This window comes from Eleutherodactylus coqui, chromosome 2 (assembly GCF_035609145.1).
Source record: "Eleutherodactylus coqui strain aEleCoq1 chromosome 2, aEleCoq1.hap1, whole genome shotgun sequence".
Classification (NCBI taxonomy): domain Eukaryota; kingdom Metazoa; phylum Chordata; class Amphibia; order Anura; family Eleutherodactylidae; genus Eleutherodactylus; species Eleutherodactylus coqui.
Window position 1 is genome coordinate 192386082 of NC_089838.1, and position 20100 is coordinate 192406181.

Sequence of the window (20100 nt, forward strand, 5' to 3'; positions counted from 1 at the left end):
ACAGTCTTATTATATAAATGTATAATATATTAATTTATATATAGTCAAAAGATTAATACAAATGATCTTCCCGATGTGAAACACTCATAACTCACATTCTGTTTTCAAAAAAATTGCTAATACAACCACCATGACAGCTCATTTTTATGTGTTTCTGTTGAGTAATTCCAAGAAATCCACAAGTGCTTTCACACCCAAAATAAATAAGAGCTGGGGAGTGGCTGGGAAATTGGATTGGAAAGGGTTAATGCCAACCCTGCATTCATAGACTATGTACTGGGTGCTAAATGTTAACCATGAATTAAGTGGTATATAACGGTACGTGTTTAGTCCAGTTTTACCTTTTTGGCAAAAAGGGGAAAAAAAAAAAAATCACAAGACATCTTTGTGGATCAGAAGTTTATTATACATATTCATAGCTTTCAATATAGAAATTTAGAGGAAACTAGTATAACAATCCAGTTCAGTCATTTCCAGTGTGTAACAGACCCCTGTTCCTATTATAAAACATTCATTAATTAAAAAAAAGACATATAAAACAAAGTTGCCATCAATATTCTAACCATGAGGCAATTCTTCCCTTTAACCAAATATTGTATTGGTAAAGCTGGCAGTGCAAAGTGAAGTTGTTACATGTAGATATTACTACGCCTTGTTATGGGTACGGTTTTCAGCATTTTTTTTTCATAAATACTTGGCAACAATTTTGTACAAAAGTTATGTGCAGGGAAGAAGATCCTATCACTTCTCATTTTGTATATAAAATGTATTCTTCCCCTGATAAGCCGCCTCTACAGTGATAAGCAATCCTAAAGGGAACGCCTCTACATTTGCTATTACCCAACATATCCTCTACAGTGTTCCTGTCCAAGAAAAAAAAAAAATCAGTGCATTTTTTTTATAGATTGTTTGTTTGTCTAATGCCATTATCCTTTATTTTCAGAAAAATGTGGTATGACATTCTGCAGGTACAAAAAGGAGTGCAAATAACCCTCAATATGTTTCCTCTAGCAGGAGGTACCCTCCAGTAACAGTAATGAGAGACCACAGCACACAAGTTGTGTGGAAATTAGAGATGAGCGAGCACGCTCGGTTAAGGCAGTTACTCGAGCGAGCATCGCTCTTCTCGAGTAACTGCATACTGGTCTGAGCAGATTCGGGGGGCGGCATGGGTTAGCAGGGGGAGAGAGAGAGAGATCTCTCTTACACTCCCTCCTACTGCCCCCCCCCCCTCCCCTAGAATCTGCTTGGACCAGTATGCAGTTACTCGAGAAGTAACTGCCTTAACCGAGCGTGCTCGCTCATCTCTAGTGGAAATCAATCCCCCTCTGGTTGCCTTTGGCAGTTTAGAGTATGCGAAGTCAGCAGGCTATTGGATCTCTACACTGCTCTAGCCTCCAATCACAAGTCTGTTAGTAAGAGTATATTATAGAATAGCAGATACTGCTTCTGTATAAACATTTTATATTTACAAAGTCATTAACAGAGTAGATCTAATCAGTCAGGTCTTATTATGACCCGCTGCTGTCCTCTGTAGAGGTTGGCTTTAAAAGATAAAATATCTTGGAACAAGCAAGTTTCTCTAAAATGACCCCAGAATATGAGCTCTGTGAGTTTGTACTTTATTCATCAGCTGATATAGACTGTATATATCATTGTCAGGCTGTTGTCAAGTATCAAAGATGTTCTAGAGTAGAATACAGTAGTGATCTCACTAATCCAAATGAGACTGTACACCTTACATAAATATCCCCATATATCCAATGTAGAGCTTTTTAATGCTGTCGTAGTCTAATGGATTCTGTACAACCATAAATGTGCTAACTTCTGTTAAGGAAATGTCCAGTTGAGAAAAATTACTTTTTACTAGTGAAGAGATTAAAAAAAATATGGGTGCTCTATGGTAACAATTCTGGGGCAACACCACTGTTGTGTATACTATCCTCACTAAAGGTGCTTTTAGACAGAATGATTATCGTTCAATCGAGCGACAGCAAACAATAATCGTTCAGTCTAAGCCTGGGCCAACGACGAATGATAATCATTCAGTCTAAAAGCAGCCAATGCCCAAACAATAATTGTTCACTTTTCGTTCGTCCATTTTACGCAAGCATAAAAATCATCGTTTGCTCGTTCACTTATCATTCAGTTTCAAGAGCGCTCGTTCCGTCTCTCATTCACTTATACAGCAAATGTGAAGGACCGAACGATTCTGAATGATTTATCGGTTCAACGAGACAATGAATCTGCCTGTCTAAACAGAGTGCACGAGGAAACAAGCTAATGATGACGTCACTTGCTTCTTTAAATCATAAATCGCTCATCTAAAAGGACCCTAAGAGACTCAGCCGCTGCTCATAGTAAGCAACAAATATTTTCATATTTGTTCAGGCATTACTTTTTTCTATAAAACTAATGTGTAAGAACATTGTCCTTCATTATAGCTATGCTACTTGTGTAACATGCAACAAACTTTCCTTTAGTTTTCCATGTTTGTAAAGTAAACCAAAGGCTGCAGTGTTTCTTTATGGTAGAAAACCACATGGCCTCATTGAAATGGGAATATGTGCAACTATAAAATAGAATAGATCCAAACAGATGCAAAATGAAGTATCCCAACTCATAACACAGGAATCTTAACTTGCTGGACGGTTTTAATGACGCTTTGCATCGAGGTGCGAAATGTGTTCTTTACGTATGAAGTGGTATATTCTTCCTGATCGAATATGATAGTGTTCCTCTTATCAGGGGTGTGTCTAACCTTTCCTCCTCCCCCTGGGTAAGTGCAGGATGAAAGGATGGACTGTAGAGCTCCCACCTGCAGTCAGGTGAAGTTCTCTTCTCTTGGACAATGCATCACTGCCTATCATACTTCAGTCCCTGACAGTCTTGTTAGCGCTACTTACGGTATCAACGTTGCAGCACTATCTTATTGTGGCTGGGTCTATTTCACCCACTTGTTCCACGCCTACCCATTTTAAAATTGAAGACATCCTGAACAGACAGATGGCAAACATTAACATTCAAATCTTTAGTTAAAAGCAAAGTTGAAAAACATTTTTTGTTTGGTCAAACTTTTGTTCCTCAAACAAGAAGGTAAGAGGCACAGTCTTGTATAGGGGTCCCTACCGAGCTATGACGTAGAGCTTTTAAGGTCGATTATGCCACAGTTAATTGCCTTTTCAGTCGTTACCAGTTTCTAGAAGTAATCTTTACATGTTAAAATAATAAAAGTATCTGTAGTATGTTGTGGTTGACTTGTTGACCTACACAGTGCAGTTAGTAATCTACTACGAGGTGATTGACTTGAGACATGTTATGAGTTCTGAACCATTCCCGCTAATAGGAAAAGTATTACTGTCCTCGTGGATAATACATGTGTATACATTAAAACAGAGTATGAAAATGGTTTTATAAAGTTATATATACACCCATATTCACATTCCACTGGCATGTCCCTTAAAAACAGAACACTTTAATACAGTATACCCTAATGAAAAACTGAACACTTCATTGAGAAATCTGGACGAAATCAAAGTGCTTTCTGAAATCCAGTAACACATTGACTCCTGTTTATAAACACGTCAAATAAATGTCACCTTATTGCTTAAACAATACTGTGGTAAAGCCCAAAGCTTCACTTGTTTAAAACCTTGTTTCTGCCAAATACTTCCAAACTGCTTTCTAACTGTGCAGTCAGCAGTAACTTTGAAGAGCTGTTCTCTTCTGTAATCTCTGACCAGGCATCAAGCATCAAAATTAGCTGTATGCACATTTTCAATGAATAACATCTACCAAACCTTTGGTTATGTATGGGGCAGAGCTGGAGGCAGGAAGTGCCGGTTCTGTTTTGCTCTAAGTATAACTTCTTCTGTTGACCAACTATTTAATGCACTTTATATTGGTGTTTTTTCCATTTAGTCTTATGGTTTTCACTTGCTTTATAAGTGGGTGTCCTCCTCTTCATCTAAATCTTCCCTTGTCAGGTTGTCAAGAGGAACAATCCAGCTGTCCCCAAGCTCTCCATTGGGGCCACCCTTTTTTTCCTGCATCTCAGGGGAGGTCTCCATGACTTCAAGGGTTGGATTGTCATGATAGCCATTTTCCATAGTCTGCAGCTCTTCAGTGAGTCTCTAGAAAAAAAAATCACATTGCATTAACAAATTATTTCTTATTTTTCTGCTCTTAAAACGTCAAGATTTTCATTAATATTTAAAGTGGATTTATGAAACTGGTCTTTTAGATGTGGCACACTTAAAAATGCCAATGTAATCCCTTTACTTCTGTATAACCTAGTTTACAATATAAACTTTTTGACGGTAGTGTAATTTGACTTATACCACATATATAGTCATGAGATAAACTAAATGCACCCTCTTTGAATTCCATGGTTTTATATATCAAGGCATAATAAAAAATATACTCCTTAGAAGGTCTTAAACTAGAGATGAGCGAGTATACTCACTAAGGCACTTTACTCGAGCAAGTAGTGCCTTAGCCGAGTATCTCCCCGCTCGTCTCTAAAGATTCGGGGGCCGCCGCGGGTGACAGGTGAGTTGCGGCGGGGAGCAGGGGGGAGAGAGGGAGAGATCTCCCCTCGGTTCCTCCTCGATCGTACTCGATCGAGTAAAGTGCTTTAAACGAGTATACTCGCTCATCTCTAGTTAAGACCTTCTAAGGAGTATATTTTTTATTAAGGGATATGCCAGCCTTATAATTTAAGGCTGTACAGCTTTGATGTTGGAAGACATCCGTCGGGGTTCTCTTACTGTATATTGCCAGCCTCTCTATCAGAGCCTATCCAACGTGTTACCTCATGCAGTACTGACTTGAGCCAGCATATAGCGCCGTTGTATAACGGCAGAAAGAGTAAGCCCCCTAGGAAAACCAGGATACAAATTGGACTGGAAAGGGTTAAAGTTAGGTAAATACATCTGTAGATGAACAACAGCACATGACTAATTACACTGTCATTACCTACAAAACCTGGGCCAAAATGCAGAAGCAGTGTGTGAAAAAGTTAGTACACACCATGAATCAATAACTTGTAGAACCACCTTTAGCAGCAAAAACTTGAAGTAAGTTGTTTATGCACAGCTCTCTTAAGGTTCCACCACAACATTTTGGATGGATTGAGGTCTAGATTTTGATTGGGCCATTGCAATACCTTCAATTCTTTTCTTTTTCAGCCATTCTGATGTAGATTTGCTGGTGTGCTTTGTGATTGTTGTACTATTGCATGGACAGGTTTTGACCAAGTTTTAGCTTTTGGATAGATGGCCCCACATTTGACTCTAGAATACTTTGGGCTACAGAAAAGTTCATGGTCAACTCAATAACTGCAAGGTGCCCAGGTCCTATTGCTTCAAAACAAACCAAATCAACACCCATCCACTACTGTGCTTGACAGTTGGTTTGAGCTGATTGTGCTGATATGTTTACTTTTTGCCAAGTGGCGCTCGGCATAATGGCCAAACATATCTATTTTGATCCCATCTGTCTAAAGCACGTTGTTTTGCAAGTCTTGTGGTTTGTTCAGATGCGACTTTGTAAATTTTAGCCATGCTACCATGTTCTTTTTAGAAAAAGGAGGCTTTCTCCTGGCAACCCTTCCCAACAAGCCATACAGTCTTTTTCTAATTGTACTATTATGAACTTTAATATTTAACATGCTGAGGCATTTAAAGTCTGAAATGTAGTTTCTGGGTTTTATTGCAATTTCTCTGAGTATTGCACAGTCTGACCTTGGGGTGAATTTGCTCAGACATCCACTCCTGGGAAGACAGTCAACCGTCTTGAATGTTTTCCATTCATGAATAATCTTTCTCACTATAGAATGACAGACTACAAATTTTTAAAAGGGGCCGTATAACCCTTCCTAGATTGATGGGCTACAACAATTGCTTCTCTAAGATCATTGCTGATGTCTTTCCTTCTTGGCATTGTCTTAACACACACCTGGATGAACCAGACAAGTAAACTGCCAAAACTTCTGTTTTTATAGAGGTGTTCACACCTGCTGATGATCAATTAATCCCTTAGTGATCACCCATACATATTTTCACGTACTGGCTGTAAAAGCTTTATTCTACAGAGCCGTGAAGACACGTTGGCCCTGTAGAATAAAGCTGGGGGGTCAGGGAGTGACTGCTATCGGCTATGAAAAAAATGAAATTTTATTTTCCCAGCGCCATCCTGACGGCAGACATGGAGGTTGCACCTTGACCTTGTAGGGACAGGAAGCAAGAGACTTCAAAAGGCTCCTCCTGCCTCCCATTCACCAGTGCTTCCTGTCCCTACAGGGACATGCAAGAGGTGCTCCCTCCAGGGAGCTACAGGATTACACCGGCACGGGCCGTTTTCCCCTCTCATCTTCTCCAGGAAGGAATCTGCTGACAGCAGGGCGGACGGTCCATGGGGCTGCTTCCCCGCTTACCTCCCCTCCGGAGAGTCAGCGCGGTCTGGGAGCACGGCAGGCCACGGGTCTGACCGCCCGGGGATCACCACCGCAGCGCATCGGAGCGGCGGACCAGAGGTCCTTGAGTCCGCTCCTGCATCGTGCACGGGGCTCCGGGCAGCGTCTTTCATCCGGGGAGAGCGGCGGGCCATGGGCTCAGAAGCCTCTCTCCTCCAGGACGCCGGCGCGGCCGCGCGCAACGTCGGGGGGCGGAGCTAAGGACGCGGCGTGACGCGGTGACGTCAGATGCCGCCAGCTGACCGGGACCCAGCGGGAGATTTAAAAATGGAGACCCCCCGGCAAGCTTCCACTGACAGCACACCTTCAGGGAAGGATTTATCTGTCGGCCTGATCCTGTCTACACTTTTGGCAAGTATGACTACAAAGGAATCAGAGATGGAAGCCCTGCAAACCGTAAGTGTGACTTGCTGCAGGAATGTTATGCCCAGGGATTAACATTGTGTAGGGGTTTTCCCTTATGTGCATGCATGTGTCTTTTGCAGGACAGGGAATCCACCCGGTCTAAGCAAGACCTTAGGAAAAAGTACAAGAAATGCGCCCTGTGCCTCAAAAAGTTAGATGAGGCGTACAAAAAACCGTTATGTCAAGACTGTACTTCAAAGATCCTCACGGATGAACAGGCCGCATTTAGGGAGGATATTAGATCCCTAGTCAGGGAGGAGGTCCGGGCATCGATCTCCAGCCTCCCCCCAGCCCAGCGGGAAAAAAAGGCCACTAAGAGAGCAAGCCACATACGGCTGTCGAGCTCAGACTGAGCAATCCCCGGGCGACCTGTCAGACGGCGAACTCTCAGACCGTCCCTCTGACACCAAGGATGAGGATAAGAAGTATTATTTCTCATCCGGGGACCTGGATGACCTGATTAGAGCCGTCAGGGATACAATGAAGCTAGAAGATGTGGTGGAGCCTAGGTCCGTACAGGACGACATGTTTGGCGGGCTCAGGCCAAGGAATCGCATCGTGTTCCCGGTCAATGATACTTTGAAAAAAGTAATCATGCATGAATGGGCTACTGCGGACAGACATCTCTTCCTGTCCCGCGAGTACAAACAAAGACTCCGCTTCGCGGAGGAGGATGTGAGCGTCTACGAAGAAGTCCCTAAAGTAGACGCACAAGTGGCCAGAATGGCAAAGAAGACAGCCCTGCCATTTGAGGACTCCTCACATCTTAGAGACCCAATGGACAACAGGGTTGATTCATTGATGAAACGGGCCTGGCAAACGACGGCCTACACGCTAGAGTCCAACATCGCAGCGACTTCCGTAGCAAGGTCGATGTTCCTCTGGTTAGGGGAACTAGATGACCAAATCAAGCAGAAGGCCCCCAGAGAGGCGTTGCTGGAATGTATGCCTTTACTAAAGTCCGCAACAGGCTTCCTGGCAGATGCATCCGCCGAGTCCATGAGGCTGGCGGCCAGAAGCGCCGCATTATCCAACATGGCCAGACGGGCAGTCTGGCTGAAAACCTGGAAGGCAGATACAGCCTCTAAAGGAAGACTGTGTTCCATCCCCTTTCATGGCCAGCACATTTTTGGCGCGGATTTAGAGGAGATCCTAAAAAGAGCCACGGACAAAACTCAGTTTCCCGGATCAAGCCAGAACGGGATTTCCCTACAAACGCCAGCCATCCTTCAAGCCATACCGGGGCAAAGGAAAAACGGGGCGCTGGTCCTACCCCAAAGGAGGCAGGGGTAAGATAAAAACAACCCCTACCCCTATAGAAGAATACCAGGTGGGGAGCAGGTTACTAAATTTTTCTCAAGAATGGCAAGAGATAACAGATAACCCGTGGGTCCTGCAGCTCATAGCCCAGGGGTACAGGATAGAATTCTTCACCCGGCCCCCCAATTTCTTCAGAATCACCCCCACACAATGCCCTGCTATGCAGGATATCTTTGAAAATGAAATCCTTAAACTGCTGCAAATGGGGGCGGTAGTTCGGGTCCCCACAGTAGAGCAGGGCCAGGGATTCTACTCCTCTATTTCTGATAAAAAAGCCAAACGGCAGTTTTCGAATGATTCTGAATCTGAAGGGCCTGAATAAATTTATTACCTACAAAAGGTTTAAAATGGAGACAGTTCGGTCAGCGGTAACCCTGATCGAAAGAGGAGACTTTGAGTACCGTCGACTTAAAAGACGCGTACTACCACATCCCAGTCCTGCCAGAACACCATAAATACCTGAGGTTTGCCATCAGAATAGGGAGTCGGGTACGCCATTTTCAGTTTCAGTGCCTACCCTTTGGCATCTCTACAGCACCCCGAGTATTCTCTAAAATAGTGGCAGAGATGGTGGCGCATCTCCATGTAGCAGGTATAAATATCATCCCGTACCTGGACGACTTCCTGGTAATCGCCTCCTCATCCAAGACCCTCAGAGACAACACTAGCAGGGTCATCTCTTTATTTCAAAGATTGGGGTGGATAGTCAACTTCCCCAAGTCTAGTCTTCTCCCCGAAACACAGAAAACCTTCCTGGGGGTGCGGCTAGACTCAGTATCTCAGACCTTGTCCTTGCCTCCACTCAGACAGGAAAGTCTTAGATTGGCAGCACAGGAGGGCGGCCAGAAAAAGCAAATGGTAATTAGGGACGCAATGAGGCTCCTGGGCCTCATGACCTCCTGCATCGGCATTATCCCTTGGGCCCAGGCGCACGCCAGAACACTACAGAGAGCCATCCTGGGTAACTGGGATGGGACACCCATCTCCCTGGATAAGAGGATGCCCATGTCATCATCTGTCTTAAAGTCCCTCCGCTGGTGGCGGTCAACCCACACTCTACAGGCTGAGTCACCATGGGTGACAGAACCCTTCATCACGATAGTAACCGATGCGAGCCAGTCTGGCTGGGGAGCACAAGTAGGGCAGCGCCTGCTCCAGGGCGAGTGGGGCCCGACGCTGCGTACCCAGACATCGAATTTCAGAGAACTTAGGGCCATCTGGGAAGCGCTTCACAGATCCCAGGATATTCTAAAGAAGAGACACATAAAAGTCTTCTCTGATAATGTGACCGCCGTTTCGCTTATTCGCCACCAGGGGGGCACCAGAAACGTTCATCTGCTGAAACTAACAGCCCGGATCTTCAGATGGGCCGAGGCCACAGTACAATCCCTGACAGTGGTCCACCTCAAGGGGTCCCAGAACCAGACAGCCGACTTCCTCAGTCGAAGACGCCTGGACCCCCGGAGAATGGTCGCTGAATCAAGAGGAGTTCCGTCATATTGCAGAAACCTGGGGCAGTCCACAGGTGGACTTGTTCGCGACCAGAAAAAACTCAAAATGCCCCGCCTTCTTTTCCCTAGATCCGAAGGACCGGGCCGAGGGGTTAGACGCCTTTTCCCAGAGTTGGGACTTCAGTCTGGCATACGCCTTTCCCCCCATACCCCTGATCCCGAGGGTTCTTCAGAAGGTCCAGCAGAGCAACATCACACTGATCCTAATTGCTCCACACTGGGAAAAAAGGGCATGGTTTCCGGTACTCCTAAAACTCGCCATCACGGAACCAATCCGCCTTCCATCCAGGATGGATCTTCTAACGCAGGGCCCAGTTCTGTGCCCCAACTTAGAGAGACTGAACCTCGCGGTCTGGATATTGAGGAACAGACGCTACTAAGTCAAGGTCTGTCCTCTAGGGTCATCGCGACGTTACGCCAGTCCCGTAAACCCGTGACCTCTGCTATCTATAATAAAATCTGGAAAAGATTCTCCTCCTGGAGGGGGTTGGAAGTCTCCAATCTCGACACTTCTGTGGCGGAGATTTTGGATTTCCTCCAGGAGGGTCTAGACAAAAATCTGAGGCCGGCAACCCTGAAAGTGCAGGTGTCAGCACTCTCGGCCATCCTAGATCAGCCCCTAGCGGAGCATAGACTAATCCGCAGTATGGTCCCCCCATGGGATCTAAACTTAGTCCTCCAAAACCTGTGCAAACCCCCCTTTGAGCCTATCGAGCAGATACCAATTAGGTTCCTCACGTTCAAAACCGTGTTCTTAGTAGCTATCACAACGGCAAGGCGTGTGAGCGAGCTTAAGGCCCTATCTTGTAAGACACCCTACCTATTAATCCAGGACAATAGGGTCATACTAAAAACAGACCCCTTCTTTCTCCCAAAGGTAGCCTCAAAATTCCATAGACAGCAAGAAATTGTTCTCCCATCCTTCTGTCAAAATCCCCAAAGCGATAGGGAAAGAGACTACCATAGCCTGGATGTAAGGAGGGCCATTTTATGCTACCTAGAACAGACCTCATCTTTCAGGAAGGCTGATTGTCTTTTTGTCCAATTCCAGGGGCCGGGCAGAGGAAGAGCGGCTTCTAGAAGATCCATTAGCCGCTGGATAAAATCCACCATCCAGCAGGCCTACTCTTCCGGCAACAGTTCTATCCCTGAAGGACTCAAGGCCCATTCAACCAGGGCAGTCTCCTGCTCCTGGGCAGAGAGGGCCATGGCCACGCCAGAACAAATCTGTAAGGCAGCCACATGGTCCAACCTGCATACCTTCACAAAACACTACAGGCTGAATACGGACCTCTCCTCCGATCTCTCTTTCGGGAGAAAGGTCCTGCAAGCAGTGGTCCCTCCCTAAGAGTTAATTTGGTATACTCCATGTCTGCCGTCAGGATGGCGCTGGGAAAAGGGAGTGAATTTCTTACCGAAAATTCCTTTTTCCCGAGCCATCCTGACGGCACGTATTTCCCTCCCGAAAATTCACACGGTGGTACCTACGCCTGTGCGGGCGCGAACCAGTAGCCCAGAGGCTCCTATGTTGGACAGTTTTGTTTTATGCGGTAAATTTGTGCATAATTTCTTTGGTTAATCCGGGTAAGTTACCCTCTTATTGTTTATTTTCAAAAGAACTAACCATGTTAATTTTGTCTCGGAGCAATAAAATCTTCCTTGGTTAACCACGACATGTCCATGTAAGTAATTTAGAAGACACTGGTGAATGGGAGGCAGGAGGAGCCTTTTGAAGTCTCTTGCTTCCTGTCCCTACAAGGTCAAGGTGCAACCTCCATGTCTGCCGTCAGGATGGCTCCGGAAAAAGGAATTTTCGGTAAGAAATTCACTCCTTCTTTTCACTTCCTTTATAATAATTTTTGCAAAACAACGCAGGGTCAAAATCCTTAGTACACAACTAGATAAATGGGGTCATTTGTGGGGGTTCTCTATAGTTTAGGCAGCTCAAGGGCTCTACAAATGTGAAATGGTGCCTGAAACACCTTCAAGCAAAATTTCTGTTCTGAAAGCTACCGTCTGTTCCTTTTATTTTTGGCCCCGTGGTGCATAGAGACATAAGATTAGGGCCACAATGGGTATGTCTCTGAACACATGACAAACAGGGGGATCCATTTTGGGGTGCAAGTCTTCATTCATATGTGTGCTGTACAAAAAAAACGGCAAGCGCGGGGGGGAACACTGCTGGAGCACAGACAGAGAGAGGGAGGACCAGAGCGAGGATTCCCTCACATGGTCTGTGGAGAACGGCTGCCGGGATCAGGAGGAATCAGGTAACCCCCTGTTATCCTGCCCTGTGCCCCACCCCTTCTTGGATGGCATTCCACTATTCCCCCTGGAGAAAGCACTAGTGCAGCAGCCCAGTGGCAAGGAGCTGCAGAGCAGCCGGTGGATGTATGGGCTGGGAGCCAGCAGCTAAACGAAAGGGCGGTAGCAAGTGGAGCACAGCTGAGCAAGCTGCAGAGCCGCCCAGTACGGAGCAGCGGCAGCAGCAGGGGTCCCACGGCGAGTGGACCAGGTCTGCAGTATGTGGTGGGGGTTGGCAACCGCCGCAGCGGAGAGCGGACGGCGCCTGTAGGGTGCGGCTTGGCTGGGCTCTGTGGCGTGGCCTGGAATCCCAGCTCCTTGGGAGGCTGAGGCTGGTGGATCACTTGAGTCCAGGAGTTCTGGTGCTATGTTAAGGTGGGGTAAAGCTTCCTGATGGAGTGGCCAGGTGTCGGTACGAAGCCACACCCCTCTTGCGAAGCCACGCCCCTCTCGAGAGCGCGGATGCTCAGAGGACGGCCCACTGTAAAGGACTGAATTGAAGTTAACTCAGTCAGGAACAGCACAGTGCCCCGGATGCAATGCGCAGCTCTTGTGCGGTCGGGCAGAACCCGCTATGCGAATTGTACCCCGACTCGGCAGGCTCCGGGAGCGTTTGTGCGCCCTGCCACCCCTGGGGAGCAAGAGGCAGAGCTTGAATGACGAATCTCTGGCCGCGGCGGTCTCTGGTAGCGAGACGTCGGCGGCAATATTGCGCAGGCAGTCTGATACAGAGAATGCTTCTCCGGAGCGCCCGCTGGGAAGGTCGCAAAAGAAAAAAAAAACACTCTTCCCCAAAGCAGAGTGTTTCTGGTCTCCGAATGGAGGTGTGGGTTCAGATCCCACTCCTGACACGATGGAGGCGTCTTCCCCCGAGCGGTTACGGGGAAGGTCGCGTAAGGTACTGAGGTCCCGCAGCCGTGAGGAATCCTCTCATAGATAATCGCTCCAGGTGGTCTGTCAGGTCCTCTGGGCTTTGCTACTCTAGAGAGTCCACTGTTCCAGGGAGTCTACTCGTAGATCCTGCGGTCTAGAGAACCCTCCCGACAGTCCGGGTATGCTGCGAGGTCCTCCCGGCCTCACGCAGCCCCTCAAGATCCACGAGTTCTTCGGCATTTTGGTCTACACCCCAGGTGCAGCAAACCACAGTCACCAGTAAAGGGGAGTAGGGGTTCGGAGGATGAACGCTCCTGTCGCGCTCAGACTTAGACGAGGAGCAGGTCTTAAGCTGGCCACGTTAAGGGACAGCTTGGTGGTGGCAGTGAAAGACGCACTGCAGGGTGCCTCCGGTAGGGGACCCACTGGTGTCGCGTTTATCAAGGAATACCGCTCTGATCACAGCCGAGGTTGTGGAACTAACAGAACCGCAGGACAGGAAGCTCGACGCTTTGGCAAAGTCAGCTTTCCAGGCAGCAGGTTCGGCTTTACGGCCCACCTTCGTGTTCTCCTGGGGAGCAGGGCGTCGGTAGTATAGGCAAAGCAACCGCGCAAGGATATTCTTGCGGGGGTTATGCCCAACGAGTTGTTACAGGCCACAGACAACTTTATCCAAGCAGGGAAATTCTCCTGTGCTGTGAGTCTAGACTCGGCAAAATTGGTGGCCCGGGCGTCTGCAGCTCTGGTGGCATCGCACCGGACCCGGTGGCTGAAGGAATGGTCAGCGGGCGCATCGTCAAAGGGAGTTTTGACTAAGGTCCCCTTTGAGGGTAATGGGCTAGTTGGGCCAGATTGGGCGAACTAATCAAGGACGCGACAGGCAGCCTTTGATGGCTGAGCTGGTAGAGCGAGGACTGTAGTGGAGGATTGGCGATCCTTGGGTCGCTGGTTTGTTTCTGGCTTGAGGGACGCTTTGGGTGTCCGACGGCCTTGCATGCTTCGGCTCGGGGACTCTCTCGCACAGACTTTGCAGCTGCATACCTCCTCACGACACTCTTTTGAGGAGCACCCGTCTTCCTCAGAGTTTAGGAAGAGGAGAGAGAGTGGCATCAAAGAGGTGTCCTTTTTTCCGCTCATTTCACGGTTTGTGCCTCGGCCCACAACAGAGCGTTGGGCACAGGCATTAAGGTTGCCGACAGAACAGGAGAAGGATCCGTCCTTTAAGGCTAGGCCAGCCTGACGGTCTCGGCCCAGGGCGCCTAAGGGCGCAGGGACAGAAGGTGTTGGCATGAGGGTCAGCCCCCACCCGTGCTCAACAGGGGGGGGGGGGGGGGCACATGGTCCCTGTTCCGGGACTTGTGGTTTACACACGTGGCCGGCTCCCAGTACGGGATGTCATCCCATTCAGTGACACCATCAAATTGGCGTCTTTCCCGCGGGATCACTTCTTCAGGTCCAGAGTCCCAAAGGGGCTCCGGAAGGAGTGGCACAGTTTTTTTCTGGTAATAGAATATCTGCTGGCACAGGGTGTAGTGGTGCCTGTTCCGTCCTACCAGCACGGACGGGGTTTTTATTCAAACCGCTTTGTAGTCCCCAAGAGGGGAATGGCAGGGCCAGGCCTGTCCTCGTTTTGAGACGGCGGAACCACTACGTCATAGCAAAACATTGTTAGTATGGAGTCCATCAGGTCAAGATTGCCTCGCTGGAACCGGGGGACATCAGGGATGCATACCTGCACAGCCCGATTAACGAATCCCATCAGCATTTTCTGCGTTTCAGGGTCCAGAGAACCATTACCAATTCAAGGCCCTACCCTTCGGGCTCTCAGCGTCACCGAGAGTGTTCACAAGGGTGCGGGCGGCGGTAATGGCATTGCTCCACACAAAAGGAGTGGTAGCCGTCCCTTACCTGGACAATATCCTGATAAAGACACCGTGTCAAGACGGCAATTTAGAGAGTCTGCACATTGCACTGCAGACGCTGAAAGGCTTCGGGTGGAGCATAAACCACAGCAGATCCTGTCTAGTTCCGACACAGTGGCTAAGTGCCTGGGAAGGGTGTTCAACACCGGGGAACACCAGCTCCGGTTGCCCCAATCAGAAGGGGAGGCGTTGGTCAGCAACATGCGATCCTTACTGCTGGGGAGGCCGGTACCCATCAGACATTGCATGGGTGTTGGGTCTGATGGGGGCTTCGTGTGAAGCAGTTCCGTTCGCGTAGTGCCACTCACAGATGTTTCCAACATTTCATTCTATCGCGTTGGAACAGATCACTACTGACTTTGGATCAGCGGATGGTGGTGACATCCCGGATCCGAGCCGCCCTGAGAGGGTGATTGACCCCCAGAAGATTTCAAGGAGGTAGTTCCCTGCTTCTAGGCCAGTGGATGGTAATAACCGTGGACGCCAGTCTTTACGGCTGGGGTGGGACTCTGGGGAGGTGGTCCACCCAGGGGGTGTGGTCCTGAAGCAAGGCAGGACTTCGGATCAACACCTTGAAGTTACGGGCTGTCCAACTAACTGTGCAACATGGTTGGCCCGCTTTTCAGGGAAAAGTGCGAATCAAGATGGACAGTGCGACAGCGGTCATGTATATCAACCATCAGGGAGCCACGCGGAGCGCAAGAGCAATGGTCGAGGTATCAGGAATACTCATCTGGGCACAGAGGCATCTGCGGTCTAGCCCGGCGGTATACATTCCAAGGGTAGAAAGCTGGGTGGCAGATTTCCTTAGTCGGGAGACGGTGGATCCCGTGGAGTGGGAACTGCACCCGGAAGTGTTTCAGGCGATTTGCCGTCGTTGGGATACCCTAGATATGGACATGACGGCGTCCAGATTGAAATACAGAGTACCTCAGTTTTGTGGCCCGGTCTTGAGATCCTCAGGCGGTGGCGGTAGACGCACCGGTGATTCCATGCGCAGGTCTCAGGCTTCTGGACGTGTTTCCCCCTCTTCCGCTCATTCTGGGGGCGCTAAGGAGATCGTGAAGGAGGGGCGTCCGGTAATTCTAGGAGCACAAGACTTGCCGAGGCGAGCAGGGTACGCAAATATCATTGAGCTGCTGGCCGACAGACCGTGGCGCCTTCCACAACGGGTGGACCTGCTGTCTCAAGGACCCCTCTTCCACCCGAGTTTGGGGTCGCTCCATGTGACGACCTGACCATTGAAACCGCGAGCCTGAGAAGACAAGGCTTCGCGGACGGAATTATTCAGACAATGATGCAGGCAGGGAAGCCGGCGTCATCTAGGATTTACCATTGTGTCTGGAGACATTTTTTTGGCTGGTGCGAGGACCGGCACCTCCAGCCCGTGCGGTTTGCACTGGCAAATAGACTGGCGTTTTTCTGCAGACGGGGCTAGAATTGGGCGGAGATAAGGCTTGCTGAAAGGCCAGGGTTGGCTTTTTCAGTTCTATACGTAGGGAGTCAGAGTTGACTTCCTGTTGGTCCAGCCACCCTTTATGACTTTGCACCAGGACAGGGCGTTTCTAAGGTCAGTTTCAGAGTTCATACCGAAGGTAGTGTCACCATTCCATTCTAACGAGGACATCGTTCTTCCATCCTTATGACCGGCTCCGGTACATTCAAGAGAAAGAGAGCTGCACCGACTGGACCTGGTAAGGGTCTTGCAAAGATATGTTGCAGGAACCAGGGTTTTCCGGCAGACAGAGATGCTGTTGTAATTCCAGAGGGGCCGCGTAAGGGATTGGCAGTCTCTAAAGTGACCATCTCTAGGTGGATACGGACACGGTGGCAGAGGCTTACCACGCCAAAGGGGCTGTCTCCTTCATTCCGGGTGACGGCCGTGCCACACGGGCGGTTCGTCATTGGGCCTCAGTCCTGCAGGTATGCAAGGCGGCTACTTGGGGCGCCCTTGCATACATTTAGAAATTTTGTAGGGTCCATACGTATGCGTCAGCAGACGCCTCCCTGGGTCAGTAGACTCTACAGGTGGCTGTCCCCTGACTGCTTGGGACTATGTGTAAGTAACCCGCCCCATGTTTCGTTCGGGACTGCTTTGAAACGTCTCATGATCTGGCTGTGTCCCCCAATGATACAGACGAGAAACGGATATTTTTGGTATAACTTACCGTAAAATCTCTTTCTCGTCACGTTCATTGGGGGACACAGCACCCACCCCTTTCTCTCTGAGATGGCAGTGGCTGGAACTTTTTGTTCTTTGGTTGCGAATGGCGTTATATTGATCCAGAACATTTTATGTTTGATTATGTAAAAATATGATTTTGTTGTGTTCCCACTGGCTTCGCCTACTGCTTGCATACAAAACTGATTAGCTGAGTGCTTGCAGGGGAGATATAGCCGGTGGGAGGGACTAACACTTTGTGCTTAGTGTCGCCTCCTAGTGGCAGTGGCTATATTCCATGGTCTGGCTGTGTCCCCCAATGAACGTGACGAGAAAGAGATTTTACGGTAAGTTATACCAAAAATATCTGTTTTGTTTATTTAGTAGACAACTCTGCTACAATGATTTGTAAATCACCTAGACTTACCTGCTCCCTTTTGCGGGTTTGCCTTTGATGCCAACACCCATAAATAGCTGCAGCGATCAGTAGAGCCACTGCCAGGGAGACTATCGCACTGATGAGGGGAATGCTCACCACATCTTCTTCCTCATATTTCTTTGGATCGTATTCAAACAAATCGGTACCATCCTGAATATTCAGGAAAAAAAAAAAAATTCATATTCTCAATGATGATTGCATAGTCCATGGTGTGAAGTGTTCAGAACTAGTATGGTACAAACTGATACTATTTATTTTATTTACATAGTGTCAACATATTCTGCAGAACATCAGAGAGACTGTAGGCATCATGTCCACGGCACGCATGGATTTTTCATGCAAATATCTGCTGTGGTTTCACTGTGAGTCATTGTTAAAAGGCTTTTTCATTGCTTGTGGGAGATCGTGGATTGCCTTTTTTTCCTGTGCGAATGAATGTGGATGCACTGTGCGCGGAAATCCGCAACTCCACCTCCTAGCCTTTTCCCCACCTCCCTAATTGATTTTAATCTGCAGTGAATCCGCAAATGTATTTAAAATGTATTTGCGAATGCACTGCGGATCCTAAGTTTCCATAGAGATGAATAGAGCCACATTTGCGCGTGATCTGAGATAAAATGGAGCATGCTGCAATTTATTATCTGCGCTTGGCATCTGCAAATCATTTAAAATTAAATCCACAAGTGCGGATGCCCCATGCTTCTCTATGGGCGTCTTGAACTGCGCTTGCTCTGATTGGCTATGCGTCACAACGCTCAGCCAATCCGAGGCAGTGCTTCCAGAAGGCGGGGATTTTTCAATCCCTGGCCAGAAGAGATAATAAACAGTCCCGGGGACCGGGAAGAAGATGCAGCAGAGCCCCGGACAGCGCTTCTAAGGTGATATAGGTATATGCTTTCTTTCCCCTGCAGCTAGGGCTTAGTTGCGGGATAGGGCTTATATTTCAAGCACCCCACCCCCGAAAATCCTTGCAAGTGATGCCACAAAATCATGGTATTGCCGCAAGAAAACGCAGCGATATCGCATGGACCACTGATGCAATATTGCTGTGATTTTCTCGCAGTGGTATCGTGTCGCCCGTGTGAAGGCTGCCTTATACTGATGTATTTGCCTTTTTACAGCACTGCATCAGAAGCATGGCACAGGCCTTTTGTGCCAGAGGGAGTGGGGTCAGCTGTCTAATGACAGCCAGCCACCAGCTCTAATGGGGGGGGACTGGAGTATCTGCCGATCCTGGCCATACAACCCTTTAACTGCTTCAGTCTATTTGACTGAGTCATGTGATCTCGGGGTCTGATGGGTTGCCATGGCACCCGTAGGCTTGAACATGTCCTCCAGGTCTGCTATCTGTGGTGGCCTACGAGGCTCAGCCTTAGAGAGCCTTACAGGGCCATATAAATCACTGCAGTGTATAATAGGAACGATCAAATGTAATAACATCAAGTTCCCTAGTTGGCCAACATGAAAAAAAAAAAAAAAATTTTTTTTAAAGTCAAACCTAGTAGTTCCCCCTCTCCCCCCCCCCCCCCCCCCTTAGTATGAAAAAAAAATTCACAATTTTGGCATATGCCATCAATACTCTAGTACTATACAAGCATTTAGGTGTACTATACAAGCATTTAGGTGTATAGAAAGTTTGAGAAATCATTTACCTTTTTTATGTGTTTTAGGGATGCATACAATTCACCTGGACTTAAGGAACCTTAAAAAAAAATAAGAAAATTAAAAAATAGAAGTTTGTTACATGTTGGTTTCACCCTTTCTGTAATTCTAGTCTATAGCGCACATTTAATAAAGTGTTTACGGCAGATTCCTGGCATATAAAAGTCACACATTCTGGCATATACTATCTTTTGCGCTAAAATGTGTGACTTTGTTATTTTACTCCAACCCCTGCATTTTCAATGAGGCTCAGTGTCGGAGGGCATGACTGCTCATACCCCGTCAGAATTACTGGTGTACACTACAGCTGAAGTCTATAGCAGCTCAGGGCTGGTGTAGATTTCAGATTTGGCACACGGATGGTGCGAAGATGCACCAAATGTATTAACAGGCTTGTGCACCTTAAAACATTTGTCATCCTTCATGCCAGCGGAATCTTAACTTAAACTGTCATATAAACTCCAGTCCAAGCAATTCTGCTCCTAAATATTTTTGGATCCATCATACAGCATATTTTCATTGTCATGCACCATGCTTACAGAAATCTGGCAAAAGTATTAAAAATATAAAAACTTCAGCCCACATTTATCAAAGAATTTGCGCATTCTTATCTCTTAGCCATTTGCACTAGCATTTAAATGCATTTGGGCATTGTATGTCTGTGTGCAAAAGTAGAATAAAAATTAAGCCCCATTTACACTGATAGATAATCACTCAAAAGTCACTCAAACGATAGTTTGTGACCGTTTTGAGCAATCATCTTTGCATACTTTGTAGTAGCTAAGTAGCTACTATAGAGCTATGCAGGCGGAGCGGGACACCGCCGCGGCTGCTATGAGAACAATACAGCTGTTCTGCATAAGCAAACAGCTGTACTGTTGTTCGCACTTACTGCTAGTGTCCCTACTGTGAATTGACAGTAGGACACAGGCAGAGAGAACCTTATCAGTACAGCCCGCTGTGCTAACAGCCTGCTCCGCTGATAACTGCTGATCGCTCACTTATAGCAAACTAGATGTTAGTGATCA

General features: G+C 47.6%; 1 protein-coding gene across 1 annotated transcript in view; it reads right to left on the minus strand.

The window, feature by feature from the left end:
• Window positions 1-384: 384 nt before the first annotated feature.
• Window positions 385-20100, minus strand: part of PODXL (podocalyxin like) — a 93709-nt gene continuing 73993 nt past the window's right edge. Inside the window, exons 6-8 of the mRNA XM_066592132.1 lie at window positions 19063-19112; window positions 17399-17560; window positions 385-4133 (exon numbers count right to left, since the gene is read on the minus strand). Coding sequence (XP_066448229.1) covers window positions 3942-4133; window positions 17399-17560; window positions 19063-19112 — 404 coding nt within the window. The 3' untranslated portion in view covers window positions 385-3941. The remainder of the gene's footprint in view (window positions 4134-17398; window positions 17561-19062; window positions 19113-20100) is intronic.